General features: G+C 32.4%; 1 protein-coding gene across 4 annotated transcripts in view; it reads left to right on the top strand.

Annotated features, from left to right (window-relative positions):
• Positions 1 to 18132, top strand: part of LOC149084179 (fibronectin type-III domain-containing protein 3A-like) — a 49129-nt gene that overhangs the window by 27456 nt on the left and 3541 nt on the right. For all 4 annotated transcript variants that reach the window (XM_089234522.1, XM_089234523.1, XM_089234524.1 and 1 more), the window contains 12 exons: positions 460 to 546; positions 701 to 839; positions 1306 to 1371; positions 2147 to 2259; positions 2411 to 2516; positions 2639 to 2811; positions 2932 to 3117; positions 4198 to 4272; positions 6237 to 6493; positions 8046 to 8246; positions 15319 to 15485; positions 16075 to 16199. In XM_089234522.1, the coding sequence (XP_089090648.1) occupies positions 460 to 546; positions 701 to 839; positions 1306 to 1371; positions 2147 to 2259; positions 2411 to 2516; positions 2639 to 2811; positions 2932 to 3117; positions 4198 to 4272; positions 6237 to 6493; positions 8046 to 8246; positions 15319 to 15485; positions 16075 to 16199 (1695 nt within the window). The remainder of the gene's footprint in view (positions 1 to 459; positions 547 to 700; positions 840 to 1305; positions 1372 to 2146; positions 2260 to 2410; positions 2517 to 2638; positions 2812 to 2931; positions 3118 to 4197; positions 4273 to 6236; positions 6494 to 8045; positions 8247 to 15318; positions 15486 to 16074; positions 16200 to 18132) is intronic.

Genomic DNA, 18132 nt, shown 5'->3' with positions numbered 1-18132 from the left:
TGTTGATTGTTGTGTTTTGTGTGAACATTGATGGGCTGCATAACTCGTACTCCTGTACTGCTCCTTAGCCAGAAAAATAAAAATGAATGCAGTGTACAAATTCAACCTATGTTGAAAGTGGTTTTTTTGTTTTATGTATAATATACACTTTTTATAGATAACTACTTCAATTGATGTAAACCCTGTTGCATTACACCCCCTATATGAATTATTTATTATAAACCAGACCTTTATTAAATGGACAACCTTCAGCCCCTATTAGTCTGTTATAATGAGGTTCTGTTTTTATTATGGCTTTAATTCTTTTTCTACAATAGTGGCGTAGCCTAGAAGTTATAAGAATTTTCTTGTACAAAATCAATATGTATTTTACATTAAAAAATACATGTGCTAATTTTATGACACTTTTGTTTTATAAGCACATTCTGATTTCTTTCTTTATTTGTTTTGCAATCATAGCTGCATGGTTTCCTTCCTGTGTTCAATGGCAAAGAAACGTCTTATACTTGCTCTGGCCTTGGAAGAAATTCTGAATATAAGTTTCGAGTATGCAATATTTTTTTATGGTATTATTGATAAAGTTATTGTTACTCAAATCATTTTTATTTGTCGAGTAAAGAAAAAATTTTCTCACCTGTGATATTGTTTTTTCTTATTATTCAATCATGATTTCATAGCACTGTACATAATTTTCTTTTAGTTATGTGCCAATAATGATGAAGGTTCCAGCCCCTGGAGCCAGATTGTCACTCTTACTACTTTGCCAGATGCACCTTCTTCTCCTGGTAGACCTTACTTGAAGGGCAGGGTTCATTCATCCAGTTTCAAAATAGCTTGGGGTGAGTGTTTTTCGTTAATGGAGGTACACATATTTTTCATCACATGTGGAAATTTAACCTTGACCTATAAAAGAACTCAATGTGAAGTATAGGAATCTAATTGTTATATAAAGAGAGAAATTTTGATTCAGATGAAGGGAAATGTAAGCATTTCACAGTTTGTCTCTTTTGAAATCATTGATCTCCCTTTGTGTGTTCAACATTGCAAAAAATGATGCTTGTAAAACGATTCAATTTAAACAATATTTTATTGATGATTGTATGCAGAATTTTCTTAAACATTGATGCTTTGAAGTTACAACATTCACCCTTTGATCCGGTCCATGTCTGTTGCCCACAATTTTATTATGAGCACATGTTGAAAAAAGCTAAAAATATTTACTATTATTTCTCACAATATATCTGCTATCATCAGTGTTAAATATGAGTGTAAATCCTCAATTTTTGCTCAAAACTATATTTCCAGAGCCACCAAAGGACAATGGTGGGTCACAAGTCTCAGGTTATGAGCTGGAGATGGACAGAGGATATGGTATATACTTTGTTGATTTATATTGTACATTGCAATTGGTTATTTGCTTTACTTTTTGCACTTTCAGTAAAATTTTTTCATCTTCATTTTCGGTCTGTTATGTTCTTCTGTGATTTATGTAAATATTGTTTTAATTGATAGATCATGTCATATATAAAATATTATGATGCACATGTCTCGATTGGAAAGAATCTGGGGTTTGATTCCTGTCTCGAAGCATGAAAATAAAACAATGCCCCTGTCTAATATACAAAAAAAGGTGATCTGGGTTGCTGCACAATCAGTGATGTTGCAGAGTCAGATTCCAAAATTTTTTTAAATATTTCGACTCAAGAAACAATTGAATTAGTTGATTTGAATCTTCTCTGTTCTCTGCATTTTAGGATTCTTTGTTTCATGAACCACATTAGAGGTAGTTTGAATTTCATGTTTGCTTTTGCTACCATAAATCTTGGTTTTATTGTGCATGTGTGTAAATGCTGGATATTCAACATACTTGTTTTCATAAATTAGATGAGCTAAGTGGAAAAATTAGTAGACTGTGAAGTATTTTTGTATTCTGTGAAGTATTTTTGTATTCTGTGATCATGTGTTTAAGATTAGAAGAAACAGAGCAAAAAATTTAAGTATTGCACAGCAAAGCGAATACTGTATTTATTATAGTCTCAACAATATGATAGCTTAGGGTAACAATTTTCAAGAAGTGCTTCAAATAAATTATCATGTATATCATTTTTTAATAATTATATTTGGTTATTCATTCACGCTATTCTAGGCTTTGAATGTGCATATTCCGGAAGTGATCTGGAGCATTTATGTGATAATCTGAATCCAGCAACTATGTATTTTTTGAGAGTTAAATGTAAAAGTGCTGGAGGAACAAGCCCTGTAAGTTAATAAACCCTTTGGTCATTTTTATTAATTAATGTTTTTATTTTTGTTTGCAATTTCTTGGCATATGAATGAATTGTTGCATGTTTAATGTTAAATTTTGTTTTTGCATTATTCATTTTTATATCTTTTTGTCAATTTTTTTCAGTATTCTGACCTATGTGCAATTCAGACTGCAGCAGTTGTTCCTGGGAAATGCCAACCACCACGCTTAGTAGAGAAACCTAAAGCTCATACAGCTCATATAAAATGGGGTAATTTGTCTTTGAAATCGGGGAAGTTCTAATATATGAAAAGTTGAAATGCAAAAATGCTCATTTAATTTTGAAGCTCTTATACTTTTTATTATATATTTTTCACTCACTCTGTGCTATAGCGCCTCCTGACTATGATGGTGGCAGTGAAGTCTTTGAGTATGAAGTTGAGGTCCAAAACCCTGATGATACAACAAGACAAGTTTATAAAGGCACTGGAACGGATTGTATTGTAGCTGCTCTGCGTCCAGGCAAACAATACGCATTTTGTGTACGAGCACACAACCAAATAGGGGTGAGTTCATGTTTCCTTTCCCAATTTTATTCTAAAGCCAGATCGGTTTTATCTTGTTTCACTGATACATATTTCATTCATTATTGAGACAAAATATCTTGCTTGTTTGTGTATTTCTAGCATGGTCAGTGGTCTGAGTCTCTAAGGATAACAACTGGTGCGGGTTCGCCAGATGTGCCAAATGATCTTAAGGCTGTGCCTCGTTCGCCTCATTCTATTTTTGTATCATGGTTGGAACCAGAAAACAATGGTGCTGCAATTATGGAATATCGCTTAGAGGCTTGTCAAAGTGATGCATTCCAGCCTGTAAGTAGGAAGTGTTTTAAAACTTTCTTGTTTTGATGAAAACCTCTCCACAATACTGTTGGTATTTTTTTACAAAAAATATTGATATTAATTGTACACTATAAAATAGGATCAATTTGTTAATCAGTGATCAAATATAATACAAGGAATAAATAAAGCTGAAAATAGAAGAATACCAAACTTTACATGTATTTTAATCTATGATTACCCTCAATTGGTAGCTTTATGAAATATATAAATTTAGTATTTTCATTAAAATACAATTAAAATGTAAGCTTTAGTACCTATATTATTCTAAGAAGCTGCAGAAATAAGTGAACATTTGTTTCCCCCCTCACGAAGAAGGAATAGCATACCATAATTTGAGTAAACTCTAAAAAAGCAGAGCTATATATGTAACTGCCAGCTTGACAAACATGCATGTTCAATGTTTTTGTACAAGCATACATAATTTCCATTTCAACACTGCCCATTATAAGTATGCTTGCAGCAGAATAAATTTGTACTTGGATTATGTTGAGTTCAGGCGGTGGTGCACTCACTTTTGCTGCCTTTGTCCTTGCATAAGAAAGAAAAACATCAACAAAAAAATACTGATGCTAAGCAGAGCTCACTGAACCATGAAGACTGATATGGGTGCCTGTATGTCACACACTTTAAGTTTCACTTGAACAAACAGTGGGACTTGTACAAGCATGCTTAACTAAAATTTGATTTAGTCTTCAAGCTGCTTGTGCTATCAAAATACTCGCTCAAAATTTCCATATGATCATTAATGCTTGTTCAAAAAGATTGAACATGCATTCTTTTCAAGCTTGCAGTTATGTGTGTAGCCACCTTAAACCAGTGTTTCTAGATCTATTTTCTTTTGAGTTACCCTTTGTTTGTGTTTCTCATGTCCTATATCCTTAATGTCGAAAGCAGTCAGCATTGCTTGAGTTTTAATTACGCTACTTAAATTTTGTGCTATATGTGTGAATGTGTGTAGAACACTTTTGCTTGAAAAATTATTTTTCACATGAAAAGCTGCATAGTGATTTGTTTAATAGTTATTTTTATGGATTCTTTTTCTCACAACAGGTTTATGTTGGAAATCAACTTAGTTCTGAAGTGAGAAATTTAATTCCGGCAACATCATACTTATTCAGAATTCAGGTGAATGTTAATTTAGATTATCATTTTTTTTTTTTTGCGCTTCTGGAAGAATAGTTTTTCTTGTTTAAGAGATAAAAGTACATCTCTGACAGTGGGGTGTGGGAAAGGACAAATGCGCTTTCCGTAACACTTTTCTGTTGTGGCTTATATTTACACCTTCAGTTTATTTGTGAGTGCAATTATTTTGGTATCACAATACAGAATGATCTTAAATATAACTCGCACCATGTGATATTTTAATAAAAAGAGATAAGAAAATGTTCATTGATTATTTACAAAATTAAAAACTTGATGGATGAACATTTTTTAAAAGATTTGTTTCATGTGCATGGATATATTCAGTTATTAATTATGCAATCAGTGCCTGGGGAGGAGTATATTACAAGAGTATTCTGAAATTAGATAATATTTATATAACATAACATATCGGATATTAATAGATCTAAAATACAATGCCATACTTTATCTTTGAAACAAACTTTTTGTACAGTTATCAAATTTTTACAATTAAATAAAAATTATTTAATAAAAATCAAAGTATAACTACAAATATGAAGAGATGGTATTTTTTCGGCCTGAAATATACTGAGAAATTGAATTTTCTAGATGTTATGTGCCGAAACTGAGGAGGCAGATCACTTTTCTTTCTAAATATCAGTTTCAGCATAACATCCAAAAAATTCAATTTCTCAGAAATACAAATAGATATAATCAAATTTATCAAGTGCCAAAACATAATAAAACATTATATAAAAAGAGCTTTTTTTACATTGACCCTAAGGCATTAAACATTTTCATACTGAAAATCAACTTAATATTAATAAAAACATAAATCATACATTATTTGACTTCATTAGAAGCATAGATTACAAAAACATTTTGATGAATGTATTGTAAAAGTATATCTCAAAACAATATTGAACAGAGTACAAGTGAAGAGTACGATAATTAAAAAGAGAAATGATGCATGATAATTATATTATATTAAGCTTCACAATAAGTAACTTTATTGAAAAATATACAAATGAAAATGCATTTGAACAAGTATCGAATAAATATGATAACGCTGTTGCAAAAAAATATTTAATGACTAATTCCTTAAGGCCTGTGCTGGAAGGACTTTTTGTCCCTTGTGGCTACAAAATGTGTTTTTATTATGTGTGTATGTGTTTGTCTATTATATATTGTATTTTTGTATTATACAATTGCGTTTGTGTATTATATGTTTGTATTTGTGAAATATTTGAAAAATATTAAATTAATAAAGGTAATTTCAGAATAAAAAAAAATTATAATGTATTGGTTTTTTGTGAGAAAAAAAAAGCAATATATAGCTGCTTTTCTATGTTTGTTTTACTTGCTCTGATATATGCAACCAAACTCAGCTACTATAGGCATTGAAAAAAAAATCTAATGTTTCCTTGAATTAAAATTTTCTTGTTATATTGTTTACAAAAAAGTTAGAAAATAAATGGTATTCAAATTTAGAAACAAATAATAATGCATCTACTAATCCTATGTGAAATTATATTGAGGTATAATATGATTTTCAGTTACTGCTCGTGCAGGAGGTTATTCTTGATTACACACTGGGTTAAGCTAAATTTTTGAACTTTCAGATTTTTCTTTTGGCTTATGCTACTTCAGATTTTGTCAGGAAAACATTTACTCGCATGCTGTGCTGGGAAATAAATTTACTTACATCAACTGAACTTCTTATTTGATTGCTCATAGCAAAGCATAAAATCCATAATGTAATTAAATAGTGACCTAAACATGGTTTTAAAAATGCTCATAATACCCATGATCTCATATGAAATGAGTTTGACTGTATTGGTAAATATGAGAGGGTAAAGAGAAAAATTAGTGCAGCCAGAAATCCTATAAGTGGTGGAATGTTTTTCTAAAAGCAGAAGAGGAGGATTTCATTCTAATTTAGTGGTATCTTGATATGATATTAATAGGCTTTGAACTCAGCTGGCGCAAGTGCATTTAGTGAGAGCGTGAGATGTCAAACTCCACCATCAACACCAGGAGGCATTCCAGTGTCCAATGTTAAAGTTGTTAGCACTTCCACTGCCATTGACATGACATGGAAAGAACCAAGCAATCACGGTGCAGCGATTACCAGTTACAATGTTGAAGTTGGTGATTCTGTTTCTACCAGTACTGAGGTACCCGAACTTACGGTTGATGGTCTTACACCTGAAACTACCTACAGGTATGTACTATTTGCTTGATATTCTTTGAAATGATACTGAACAACTCACTATTTTTAGTGGATATTGTGGTTGTGGAACTAAAAATAGTGAGCTTACTATGAATTTATTCGTCAGGGTTTATCTGTAATAATGCAATTCAAATTTTAATCTATTTTTGTCTTTATATTAATGATCTCAACTTGAATGATATGATGTTTGGGAAAAAATTTAGGAATTCTTTTATCCAGAATCTGGATAGTGTGAGAAAAACAACCATTTTTTAGTATAAGTTTGGGCATAATTTTTTTACAGATTCATAAAATGCTCAGTTCTACAAAATTTGTAATTTCTTCAATTACAATGCATATTAACTTAATCTAAAATATACATTTAATGCAAGGATTATAGAATCTCATTGTTATTATTATTTCTGTTTGAACAATGACAGGAACGTAAAACCTGTATATTTTAAAAAAATTTGGATTATAGTCATTGCATTGACAAATGTACGATATCTACAATTGAATATCATGTCTCTGAAAAAAAAAGTATTTGAAAATAATGTTATCGAGAGAAGATAATATGAAATAGCCTGTACCATTTAATAAGGAGTTTGGGGATTCGAAATGAAGTAAGCTAACTAAAATTGATTAAAAAAACAGTGAAAATACAAATTTATCAATAGTTTGGTAGTTGGTGTCGGTTCATAGCATACTTCTGAAAATTAATATCTAAGCTTGCACAACTGCATTTGGTTTCAAATCTTTGTGATCTTGACAGAGCTGACTTGCAAGTAGGCACATTTTAGTAAAAAAAAATTGTGTGCTTGTTTTTTCTGAGTTTCTTGACATTGCAAGTGTAGTGAACCATATTTGGTAATTATAATCTATGGAATCACCTGATAAATCATACCAGGTGCTCACACAATATTACACAGAACTGTGAGTAAAGTTATTAGTATTTTTCACAAATAGTTCAGCATTGTACCTTGAAACAAAAAAGATCCCGTAACTTGGAACAGTATAAAACTTGTAATTTAGTTTACCTTGGAATATTCAACTCAGACCCATTTTTAACTTTTTCCTCTTTTGCTTTTAAATATAATTTATATTTAAAATTTTAATTTTACACTTTTCTGTTACAAAAACTTCAGCTACTCCCCCATTTCTTCTCTTCTATCCACCTTTGGGTATTTTCTGGTCAAATTTGTTGGGAAACACAGAGTTTACAGTGTGGGATGTGCCAAACACAAACTTTTACCAAGTGAAGTTTTTATAAAAAAAATTGAAAATATTGTGTCAAAAGGCATATCTCCCCACTAGACACCATCACCTTTGAAAAAATAACCTTCCATTATATCTGGCTGGAAAGAATTGCTACCTAAAAAATATGCGTAGCATAATAAGAATACAACTCTTGTGATGTTCGTTGTGCTTAGTTTCAAATTATTAAGCACTCTTTCAATCGTTAAACAGCATTTTTCAAAACTTTCCTGTTTAAATTTTTGGAAATTGAAAAATAAAGCAATAATAATAGTGACAAATATGCTTATTTCCTGTTTATTTTTTTCAGGGTTCGGATACAAGCGGTGAACAGCATGGGTTTGGGACCTTTTACATCTTTCAAAGTAACAACTCGGGGTCTACCTCCTAATCCTCCACTTCTAGAATGCTATGGCTACAGTCATAACAGTTTGCGAATGAAATGGGGCGATGGAAAAAATCCAGAGTTCATACAGTACACTTTGGAAATGATAAATCCCCATTCAGGAAGGTAAGTACAGCTCAATCAAATCAATTTAGTGAATTTAATCAATTAGTATATGACACATGTGTCTATGAAGGTACAGTAGAACCTCATTATAAATGACTAATAGGGGCTGAAAATTTTCAGTCTTAATGAAAATCCAGTTTGTAGAGCTGGGTTTTTGATGTCAAAAACTGGTTTAAACCATTAAAAAATGTCAAAAACCATCAAAAACCTAAATTAATGCTTTTTGATAATGTTTTGAACACAATAGGTACATAACATGATGAAAAACTTACTTTTTTTGCATATTACAATGTTTTATTTTATGAACATTAATTTATTACAGTAATTAAAACTAAATGTTAATTTTAATTTGCAATTTTGAATTTTTCAACATAAGAGTCTAGAACATATAAAACATAATTTTATGGTTTATTTATCTAAGCTACTCATTACCAGTGTTCAATTTGCTAAGTGGAATAGCGCTGCTTATTCAAAATATGTATGATAGGGCATGAAGGTTAGGTTTTTGATTCCAGAAACCAAATCAGTATTAAAACAGTCAAAAACTTATTGTCAACATTGTCAAATAGTTTTTTAACCTGATATGTTAAATAACAAAACACTTTTATGTAGATTAAATGGTTTTATATTTGGAATTATAATTACTGAGAAAAAATATGTTTTGATATTTTAAATTTTCTGATCTGCCCAAAATTTTATTCAATATAGAAATTCTCACGCAGCATCTGTTAATACACTAATTAAACTCATTTATTTTCACCTAAATTTGTTTACCTCGGTTTATAAACTCAGAGTTTTAAAGAGTATTTTCAACCAAAGCATAGCTGATAGGACTTGATACTCAAAGCACTTGTTTTGCACGTTTAAATATAGCTTCATTTGGAAAACCATTGCATTATAAAAAGCTAGTAAATATACCATATCATAGTGCAAAAGTAAGAATAACTAAGTTTGACTAAGGATAAGTTACAAGAGCTTCATAAGCATCATATACAAGCTATGCCAAATTAAATGATATTTTAGTCCTACAATTTAGTATTTTGATCGCTAGATATACAAATACAATGCCACAACAGGCAAAATGCCCAACGAGGTGGCTGAGAAAAAGATGCCCATAAAAATATGGATGTCATATATTTCAAAAATATAGCAACCCAATTAAAAATGCAATTAACAAAAATTGTAAACAATATATACACATGATAAAATATTATACAATGCCCATAAAGAATACTTATGGTTGTCTTATATAATAGAAATTGAAATATTATATATTTCAATGTTATTCAATATATTCAATGCACAATAAGAGTATCATTTTAAGTATCAGTGATTATCTAGATAATTTAATAATAACAGAAATCAACATTACATATATGATGTAATAAACTTTTTTAAACACTTATCTGTTGTAAAAAGAGTACAGCAGATTGTTTATATCAATGCATATATATAAGCAGTTGAAGAAATTTTTGAGGGTCAAGAATCATCTTGAATTTAATATCAAATAGTTTCATAGCTTTTCCTTTAGCATTTATGCTATGGTTTATTCAGATTGTATAACTTGTATATTTTATAAGAAAAAAAATAAAACATATATTTTGTCCGAAATAATTCTATAGAGAGTAGAAAATTATTTTACAATCATATTAAATATTTATTCTTTGTATAGCATGGTAACTTTAAACATTACATGCAATTAACATGTTTATTTCCAATGGGAATTTTTATATTGAAAAGCAATATTTTGAGGTTTTTGACAAAGGTTTATGATGTGTTTTAGACATGACAAAACCATGGTGTAGACCAGTGGTTCTCAACCGGGGGCCATCCCAGGATATTTCAGGGGGGGGGGGGCACGGATGAAAATCTTGCAAAAGGGGAGCCACGGCTACTGATACGGGGGCCACGAATAAATTTGTGACATTAAATTTTTTTTAGTCACTCTGACTAAAAAAATTTAATTTCAAACAAAATGCATAGAATATATTTTTTGCAATTTTTCCCCATTCAAGTAACATTGACATGAGGAAGGAAATAAAAATAGTTGTTCATGTAATCTCGGTGGTTTTACGACTTGGGGGTGATAGTAGGCCCTGACACAAACTATAGAAGAGGTTTAAACAAAATGGAATAACTGTAAAGACAGAAAATTGTGTGTGTTCAGACTTTTCATTCAAAGAGGGCTGTCATAAAGAAAACAAAGCTTTGTTGACCATTCATTGACATTCTTTTGAGTGCTGGTAGTAAATGTAATCCAAGAAGTAGATGGGTGAAAAATGAAAGCTTGTAAAAAACCCATCGTTTTCATGCAATTACAGACGGATAGCCATCTGGTTTAGCACAAAGCTATCTTCAGCCAGCACTGAGTGGTCTGATAGGGAATATATTTATAAAAATCGAATAGAGAATGATTGCTCTGGGGTATTTTTTATGAATTTTGAAAGGGGGTGCCAATCCATTGCCTCTGCTAAAAAGAAATAAAGTCAAATTCAGTTATAACGAACTCCAAGAGACCAAATCATACATGAGGAAAAATACCCGCGAAATTTAAAATTTTGTAAAACTACATTGCTGTGATAATGTATTGGGACAGGGGCGGCTTAAGCAAGGGTGCCCGGGCGGCAGGTTGTAAGGGGCGGCAGCGTAGACTTTACTTAAGACAACAAAATTTAACACAGTAAAAATTTACGACATCACGCTTTTGAGTCATACTATACCTTGACACCGGAAATGTTGAAAAAATAGACAAGGCCTGTGATCGTAATACCAGAAACAAAAATGTAAGCTATCTGGGCGGCTCGAGACAAAATCTGTACCCGTGTTGGACTTATTTTTTGCGCCTCCTACATATTGCTCACTCCATAGCCCCTACCTCCTGCGTCAGGGAATCTTTCGTGGGGCCCCCCACCTTTTCTTCCTTTTGTTTCCTTTCTAAATTTATAAAAGTAAAAAGGACATAATCATTATAAAAAGGACTGTTTTCAGATCTAATTGCCGAAGTTCAATTACTTTACTACAAAAATTTAGATCAGATTTTTTTTGGGGGAAATACAGTCAAATCCAAAGCGTATGAAAGACCCTTTATTAATACGCTTTGGTGAAACCCCATTAGACCGGAACTCCAAGAGACCTGAGAAATCACTTCGTAATAACGAAATTTCGTTACAAAGGAATTCCAGATTTTTATATTGTTCCTATGTAAACCTATCCGAGGGATTAGAAAAGTTTTCGTTAAAACAATATTTTTCCCGTTATAATGGTATTTGTTAAAATAAGAGTTGGCTGTATTTCGTCTCAAACTATTTTTTTGTGGGTATTTGGAGGCTGCATGGGTAACAGGACGTATGGTTTATAGGGTGTACTTTAGTGGTGAGTCATTAGTCTTAGAGACATACCCAAATAGAAAAAGTATCCAAATCACGTGTCCAACTCAGATATGTGATTCATGTTGTGAGGGATTGTATAGCTATAAAATAAAAAAAAACAACTTTTTATACCGTCTCCGTGTGCCAAAGAACCCAATTAACCCAGTTGTAACTCTGTCTTTCCCGATGCCAACTAAAATAATTTCACGTTTCTAAGTACAATATTCACCGAGATATGTGAATTCGAAAAATTGAAGAAATTTGGGAAAAAACAGCATTCAATGTAGGTAAAATGGTTGCCCCTCATTTAATGCTGTTTTTTCCAACTTTCTTTGAATATCTCAGTGAAAATTTGAACTTGGACACGTTGAATTTTTTGTTGGAGACCAGGAAACAACTTTCCAATTGGGTTTTGGGGCACAGGGTGTCCGCATAAAAAGTTAACATTTATATTTTAATAATTATGTAACTCCTGGCAACATGAATCAAATATCTGAGTATTACACATTATTCGGATACTTTTTCCAACTGGAAGTATGCCTCCATGACCAATGGTTCGCCAGTGAAATGCCTTATGCCCCGTTACCTATGCGCCCTGTATATTAAATATAGTACAGCTGTTATGTGAAATATTGTGTTGTGTTTAAGCCAACACGCATGTTGCTTTGTTCGCCTGCGAGAGAGCGGCCACATTATTAACCAAAAAGCCACTTGAAGGCAGCTTGTCATCCAATGAAATATCAGATTTTCACCGTATCGAGATTGAAGTCAACAAACTGATAATTTTCTTATTTGAAAATCTGATTATTTATATTTTTCGATGGGCTTGAAATCCTGACAATGAATCATTATTATGTTCACATGAATAGTTTTGTCACTGCGTACATGATTTCTCTGGAATGAATGGTTCAAAAAAATATTTAAAAAAATTTTCACACGCATTTTAGTTTTTTTTTTAAAATCATAGTAGGGCTACAACATGAACCTATATCCTTGAAACATGTATTAATATTGAAAACGGCGTGAAATTCTCAATGAAACCAGAATCATTTACACAAAAAGAAAAAAAAAATCATTTGTATTATTGGAAATAATACAAATTTCATCTGTTACAGTGACTTGATGGCATTGTGCCGTTTTCAAGCGCAGATTTTACATTGATTAAAAATAATTTATTCTATTTTTTACTGTATTCTATTATGTTTATTTTTCTTTTTCGTTATTTTCATAAATTAAAAATTAATCAAATTAAATTTAAACATATTTATACTTCATACAATTTCTGAATAACTATCTTATAATGGCAAAACGGGGTGGGGAGTATAAAATTATATTCATGTTCGCAAAAGGGGGCCACAGGAATGAGAAATGGTTGAAAGGGGGCCATAGACAAAAAAAGGTTGAGAACCACTGGTGTAGACCATAGTTTCCCAAGCTAAGCCCCATCGCCCTCCAACACAATGTAATCCATAGGATCCTATGTTATACCCCATAGCTTCTATCGCTCCCTTGGAACTTAGTGGTATTACGTAACGGTGTACATCAGTTTGTAGTACTAATCTATGAAAATTGTTTATAATATATGAACAGACATCAACATAGAATGAATTGAAGAAGATGCATCTGGTTATAAACATATATAACAAGGTATTATACATAATCACAAAGCATTCTGTAAGTTTGATATATTTCCCCTACATTAATCACTTTTACCAGTGATTATGCATAGCACCCAAAAGCCATTGGTTAATTTAATAGGTTTCGAAAAATTATTTTTATTGCTCATTATGCAAATGTTTACCAAAGCATCACGTCATTGGTAAAACATGATAAATCATATGATGTACATATGATGATGTATCATATATGATGTACTATAGATGATAATTCCTATAATTCATATATGTGTTGTACCATTACATCAGGGTATGATAGTAAAATTTGTTATTATATCGGGGTCTGACTATTCATCACACATACCGGACTCATTTGCAATTTTTTTCATATTTCTTAAATTTACCAATTATACTAGGGTATTATGCATAATCAGATAAAGACGATAAATTTCAAGTGTTTATCAAACTTACCTACAACACTTGGTTATTATCCATAATCTCCTGTAAAAGTGATAAATTTATCACAGACTTACTAAGACAATTTGTTAGTATGCACCATAACCAGTTATTATGTATAATATATAACTGATTTATCACATTCACCATAACATATACACTGCATTAATTTTAATTTTTTTGACTATCGAGCGGTATATATACATGTCCTGCAGCACATGCATGTTTATGCAAAACAACACAACGAGTGATGTTTAATCACTTGGCTTTGAAATTATTTTCAAACGAATTAACAGTTTTTTAATATTTTGTTTAAACGCTTGAGTTTTATACTCATCCAATAAAAATAAGCATTATGCATTATTCATATTATTATAACTTTTTTAACTGTTCATTATGAGGGAAATTTCTTATAATGAGGTTCTATAGTATTGCATATGGTAAAAGTTTGTTTGATTAAACATCATTATTCGTTCCTAATTTGATATATCATGTGGAGAAAATCGAATTTAGGGGTGTGGTAGCCCAGGCCTATAAAATACTTGCCTGAAGTATGAAAGGATGTTTAGAAGTATCGTGAGTTTGATACCGGGTTCGTTCTTGTTAGAAAATTTTCCTGATACAGGGGTACAACAAAAATGCCGAACATGACCACAGAAAAAGATTGCTACCACAGGGGAGTCCCACATCAAGGGGTTAGTGCACCAACCTCTTGGTGAGGATAAAAAAAAATGCTGTTGTTTGGAACTGCCCAATGAAAAAAATAGAGGTCCCGGTCTAATTAGCCCTTGTGTGCAGAAAATGACAGTGGTGCAACAAAAATGATGGAATTTAGTAGTTTATGATCCTTTGTTAAAATTTCTTGAAACAGCACGTGGCATATCTTCCTGCTTTGAAAATATTTCTTTTCCCTTACCCAGTTTTTTTTTGTATTTACTGATTAATTTTTCATTTGACATCTTTGTGTACCATACATTCTTTTATTTCTTACAAGTTTTATGCCACCAAATAGCCTGAATTTTAGCAATTAAGAAGTTATCCAGAGAAATCTCAGAAAACTATGTGCCTTATGCATCATAATGAATTTGAAGTGATGTGAAACCGGAATGTAATTCCATATGCTACGGTCTTTTTTTATGATGTTACTTTGAAAATGTATACAGAAATTCCTCTGTATATAAATTATCTGTCGCTTTCAACCTGGCTAATGCTGTCACTATTCTAATCATCCTGGGTCTCTGGAACCCAAAGTTTATGAAAAACCTTTGGATATCTTTCGTTCAAAGTGTACTGGCAGGTGGGAGGGAATAGAATGTGATTAAAAATCCCATAGGTCCTTTTTCTGGAATTTTGGGTTTGATGCATTGTAGCATATCAGTAACTTCACTGGTCACCTCCACCTATAATTTTCACTTTCTAGAAGTGACACCCTTCTTATATAAAATAATTTCTATTCAGTCCCCTGGGTTAACATTGTACAGAGGAACGACTGTGCTTCCATTTCTGTAGTACAGTAGTTCTCATGATGCACACATTTTTTTAATCAGATCATCTCAGTTAATTTATCACTAAATCATTTCTCAGAATTGGATTAATTGCATTTATCGCTCGCTTTTCTTCTAATTAATTCAGTTATGCACCAGTGTATCAAGGAACTGGACACAGTTACAAAGTTTCAAGGCTGGAAGAGATGACCTCCTATAGCTTCAGAATCTATGCATCAAATGCAGAAGGTGATGGTCCCTGTTCAGATGTTTTTGTTTTCACAACACCAAAAGCTGTGCCGCCGCCACCTAAAGGCAAGTTTTGTTTTGAAGCATATAGAGATTTATGATTTTTTGCAAAAATAGTTCCATTGTCTAGTTTAAATTGTAATTAAAAAGTCTGGTACCTTGATTTCTCAAGAAATTGGCAGGGTTGGGTTTCTTACATGACAGCAGAAGGCTGTCATCGTCACATTATAATGAAAAATAATAAAACTCTTGCATCAATTTTTTTTCAAAAATGCCTCTTTTGGCAGTTTTAGATTGAGAACATCATAGGTATCTCACTTATATTACAGCTTTTAGAAAAAAGTTTTTGACAACGATCTGCTGTTTTTAGAGAAAAAAAACAAACCTCTTTTGTGTGTTATTGAATGGGACATCCTTTTTTTTGCTTTTCTTATAAAGTGTAGAATTTCTGATGTACAATGTTTTCATTATAAGGTGACGTCATACTCAATTGGAATTTTCCATGATTTTTATTGCTTGAATGCAGACAGACCGAATGCTAAATAAGGCACTCTCGTGTGGAAAAAAAAAATGAAAAACAAATTTGTACACAATACTTTGCTGATTAATTTTTGCTATATTTTACCCTTTACAATTACTTCACTAATTTTTGTAGCACCTAAAGTTGGATCCGTGACCGAGAATTCATGCTTGGTAGAATGGATGCCTGCAAAAACGATAGGCAACGACATGATATCTTATAGGCTTCAGGTTGGTTCCAAGGCTTCAGACTACAACGTGGTAAGTCTGTCAGTTTCAAAACTATACGTTAACATATATTGTGCTATTTATGCATTTAACATGAAAAGTAAACCCATTTCCTATTGCCTCAACTTGTTTCTATGTTTTTTTAAGTCTAGATAATGTAGCATGTAGACAGTAGGACCCAGTGAGTTTATTGCCGCTTTTAGTGAGATTCTAGATTACATTTGCAGTTTAATGTATTTTCTTTGGTACAATGCTGATTGTATACCGATTTTGTCACTTTTGTTGCAAGCATCATTTTCTAGGTAGTTCAGATTTAAGGTTCGACTTTAAAGGGGAAATTTTGGGGAAAATAAATACAAAAATGAAAAGTAAATGCAAAGATAACCACAAAATTTTTTTTTAAACCTGTTTCATAATATGGAGATAACGCCCTTTGACAAAGATTACTCTTTACAAAATGATGACTGTCAATCAGATACATAGGTGTTTCAAAAAGTAAGGTAACAAGAGTTCAGACAGCTACACAAATTCCCCTTGTGAATTAAGTTTCCTGTCTAAACAGCTGAGACGATCACAGCTTTCAAACACCACCAATAGATAGAGCTAGTTGTGTGATAGCCTGCCGAAGTGTCAGAACATGGAGACATTGATGGAAATGTGGTCAGCCATTGAAGTTAATTCATTAACATCTAAGGTTTTTGCATCTAAAGAAAGCGTCTCCAGCTTGAATTCATCAGCAACTGGTGGAAGTGTATGGAGCCAGTGTAATGTCACAAAAACAGGTGTGGTTTTGGTGCACAGAATTTGATAAAGGCAGAACAGATGGGCAAGCGAAGCAAAAATCAGGGCAGCCAGGCACGTCCACCACAGATGACAATCTGTGCCATGCCAGAGTTTTGATTCAAGCCAATCATCACATTCATCTGAGCAAGATTGCATAGGAACTCAACATCTTTGTTTGAGCTACTGGAAGATGTGTTCTCGTTGGGTATCATGACAACTCACAGAGGAGCATAAAACCACATGAATAGAGCTGTTTCTTTGGCGCACTTGATGCAGTTTCAGGCTGAGAGAGTTTTGTTCCTGCATTGTATTGCTATAAGGGGGGGCAAAATGTGGGTTCATCATGTTTTACCTTAAAAAAGCAAGCATTCATGTCTTGCAAACATTGCTTGTCTCCTCCTATAAAGTTCAGCAAGCCGTGTTGACGTGGCTCCGTGACCCGGAGGCTCATTTCTTCTATGCCGGTTTTGAGATGTTGGTGTACCAATGGAACAAATAGTTTGACAACCATAGTGACCATGTGGAGAAGTAATATTTACCTGTGGCTTACTACGTTATGTATCTCTGAATTCGTGAATGAATGTTTTCTCTTATAGGGTTTGTTACCTTACTTTTTGAACTACCCTCGTGATTTAAGAAAAGACCTATCATTCTAAAATTTGTTGCAGTGCCATCTTAATGCATGGGACAACCCAGGCATGGCCCAAGGGCATCGAAAAGAAAGAAAACTGGTTGAAATTTTCAAGAATTTTCCAGGTAGGACCTCAGAAAAATCACTTGGCCTCCATAATTCCCTTAAGAGAGCCCTGGTTTGTTGTCAATGTGCAGGAACAGCAACCCTCCTGCTCTTTGAGAGGAATGATCTATCACCTAGATATATAGTATCTATTAGAGGTATTGAATGAGCATGGAAAAAAAAAATGAGAAGATTGGAAGCTGACCAATTTGTGTATAAAAAGAATGGTGAATTTAGTTGTTTCCCAACGTTTATTACAAACTCCGACTATGAGGATTACCGCTGGAATTTTTCTTTTCAATGTGTTGTGCTTTTTTTTTTTTTTGGGGGGGGGGGATGTCCAAAAGCAAATCATTGAGTGTCACAGATGATTTTATAATAGTGAAGTTGCTAGCAAAAGGTGAACTTTTTTTAAATGAATCAAATATTGAGATAATCTTATATATA

This window comes from Pholcus phalangioides, unplaced genomic scaffold (genome assembly GCF_987345545.1).
Source record: "Pholcus phalangioides strain wild (caught in Gottingen) unplaced genomic scaffold, Ppha-v1.0 ptg000008l_1, whole genome shotgun sequence".
Taxonomy (NCBI): Eukaryota; Metazoa; Arthropoda; class Arachnida; order Araneae; family Pholcidae; genus Pholcus; species Pholcus phalangioides.
The sequence above is the reverse complement of the archived record's forward strand: the minus strand, read 5'-3'. Positions and strand labels throughout refer to the sequence as shown.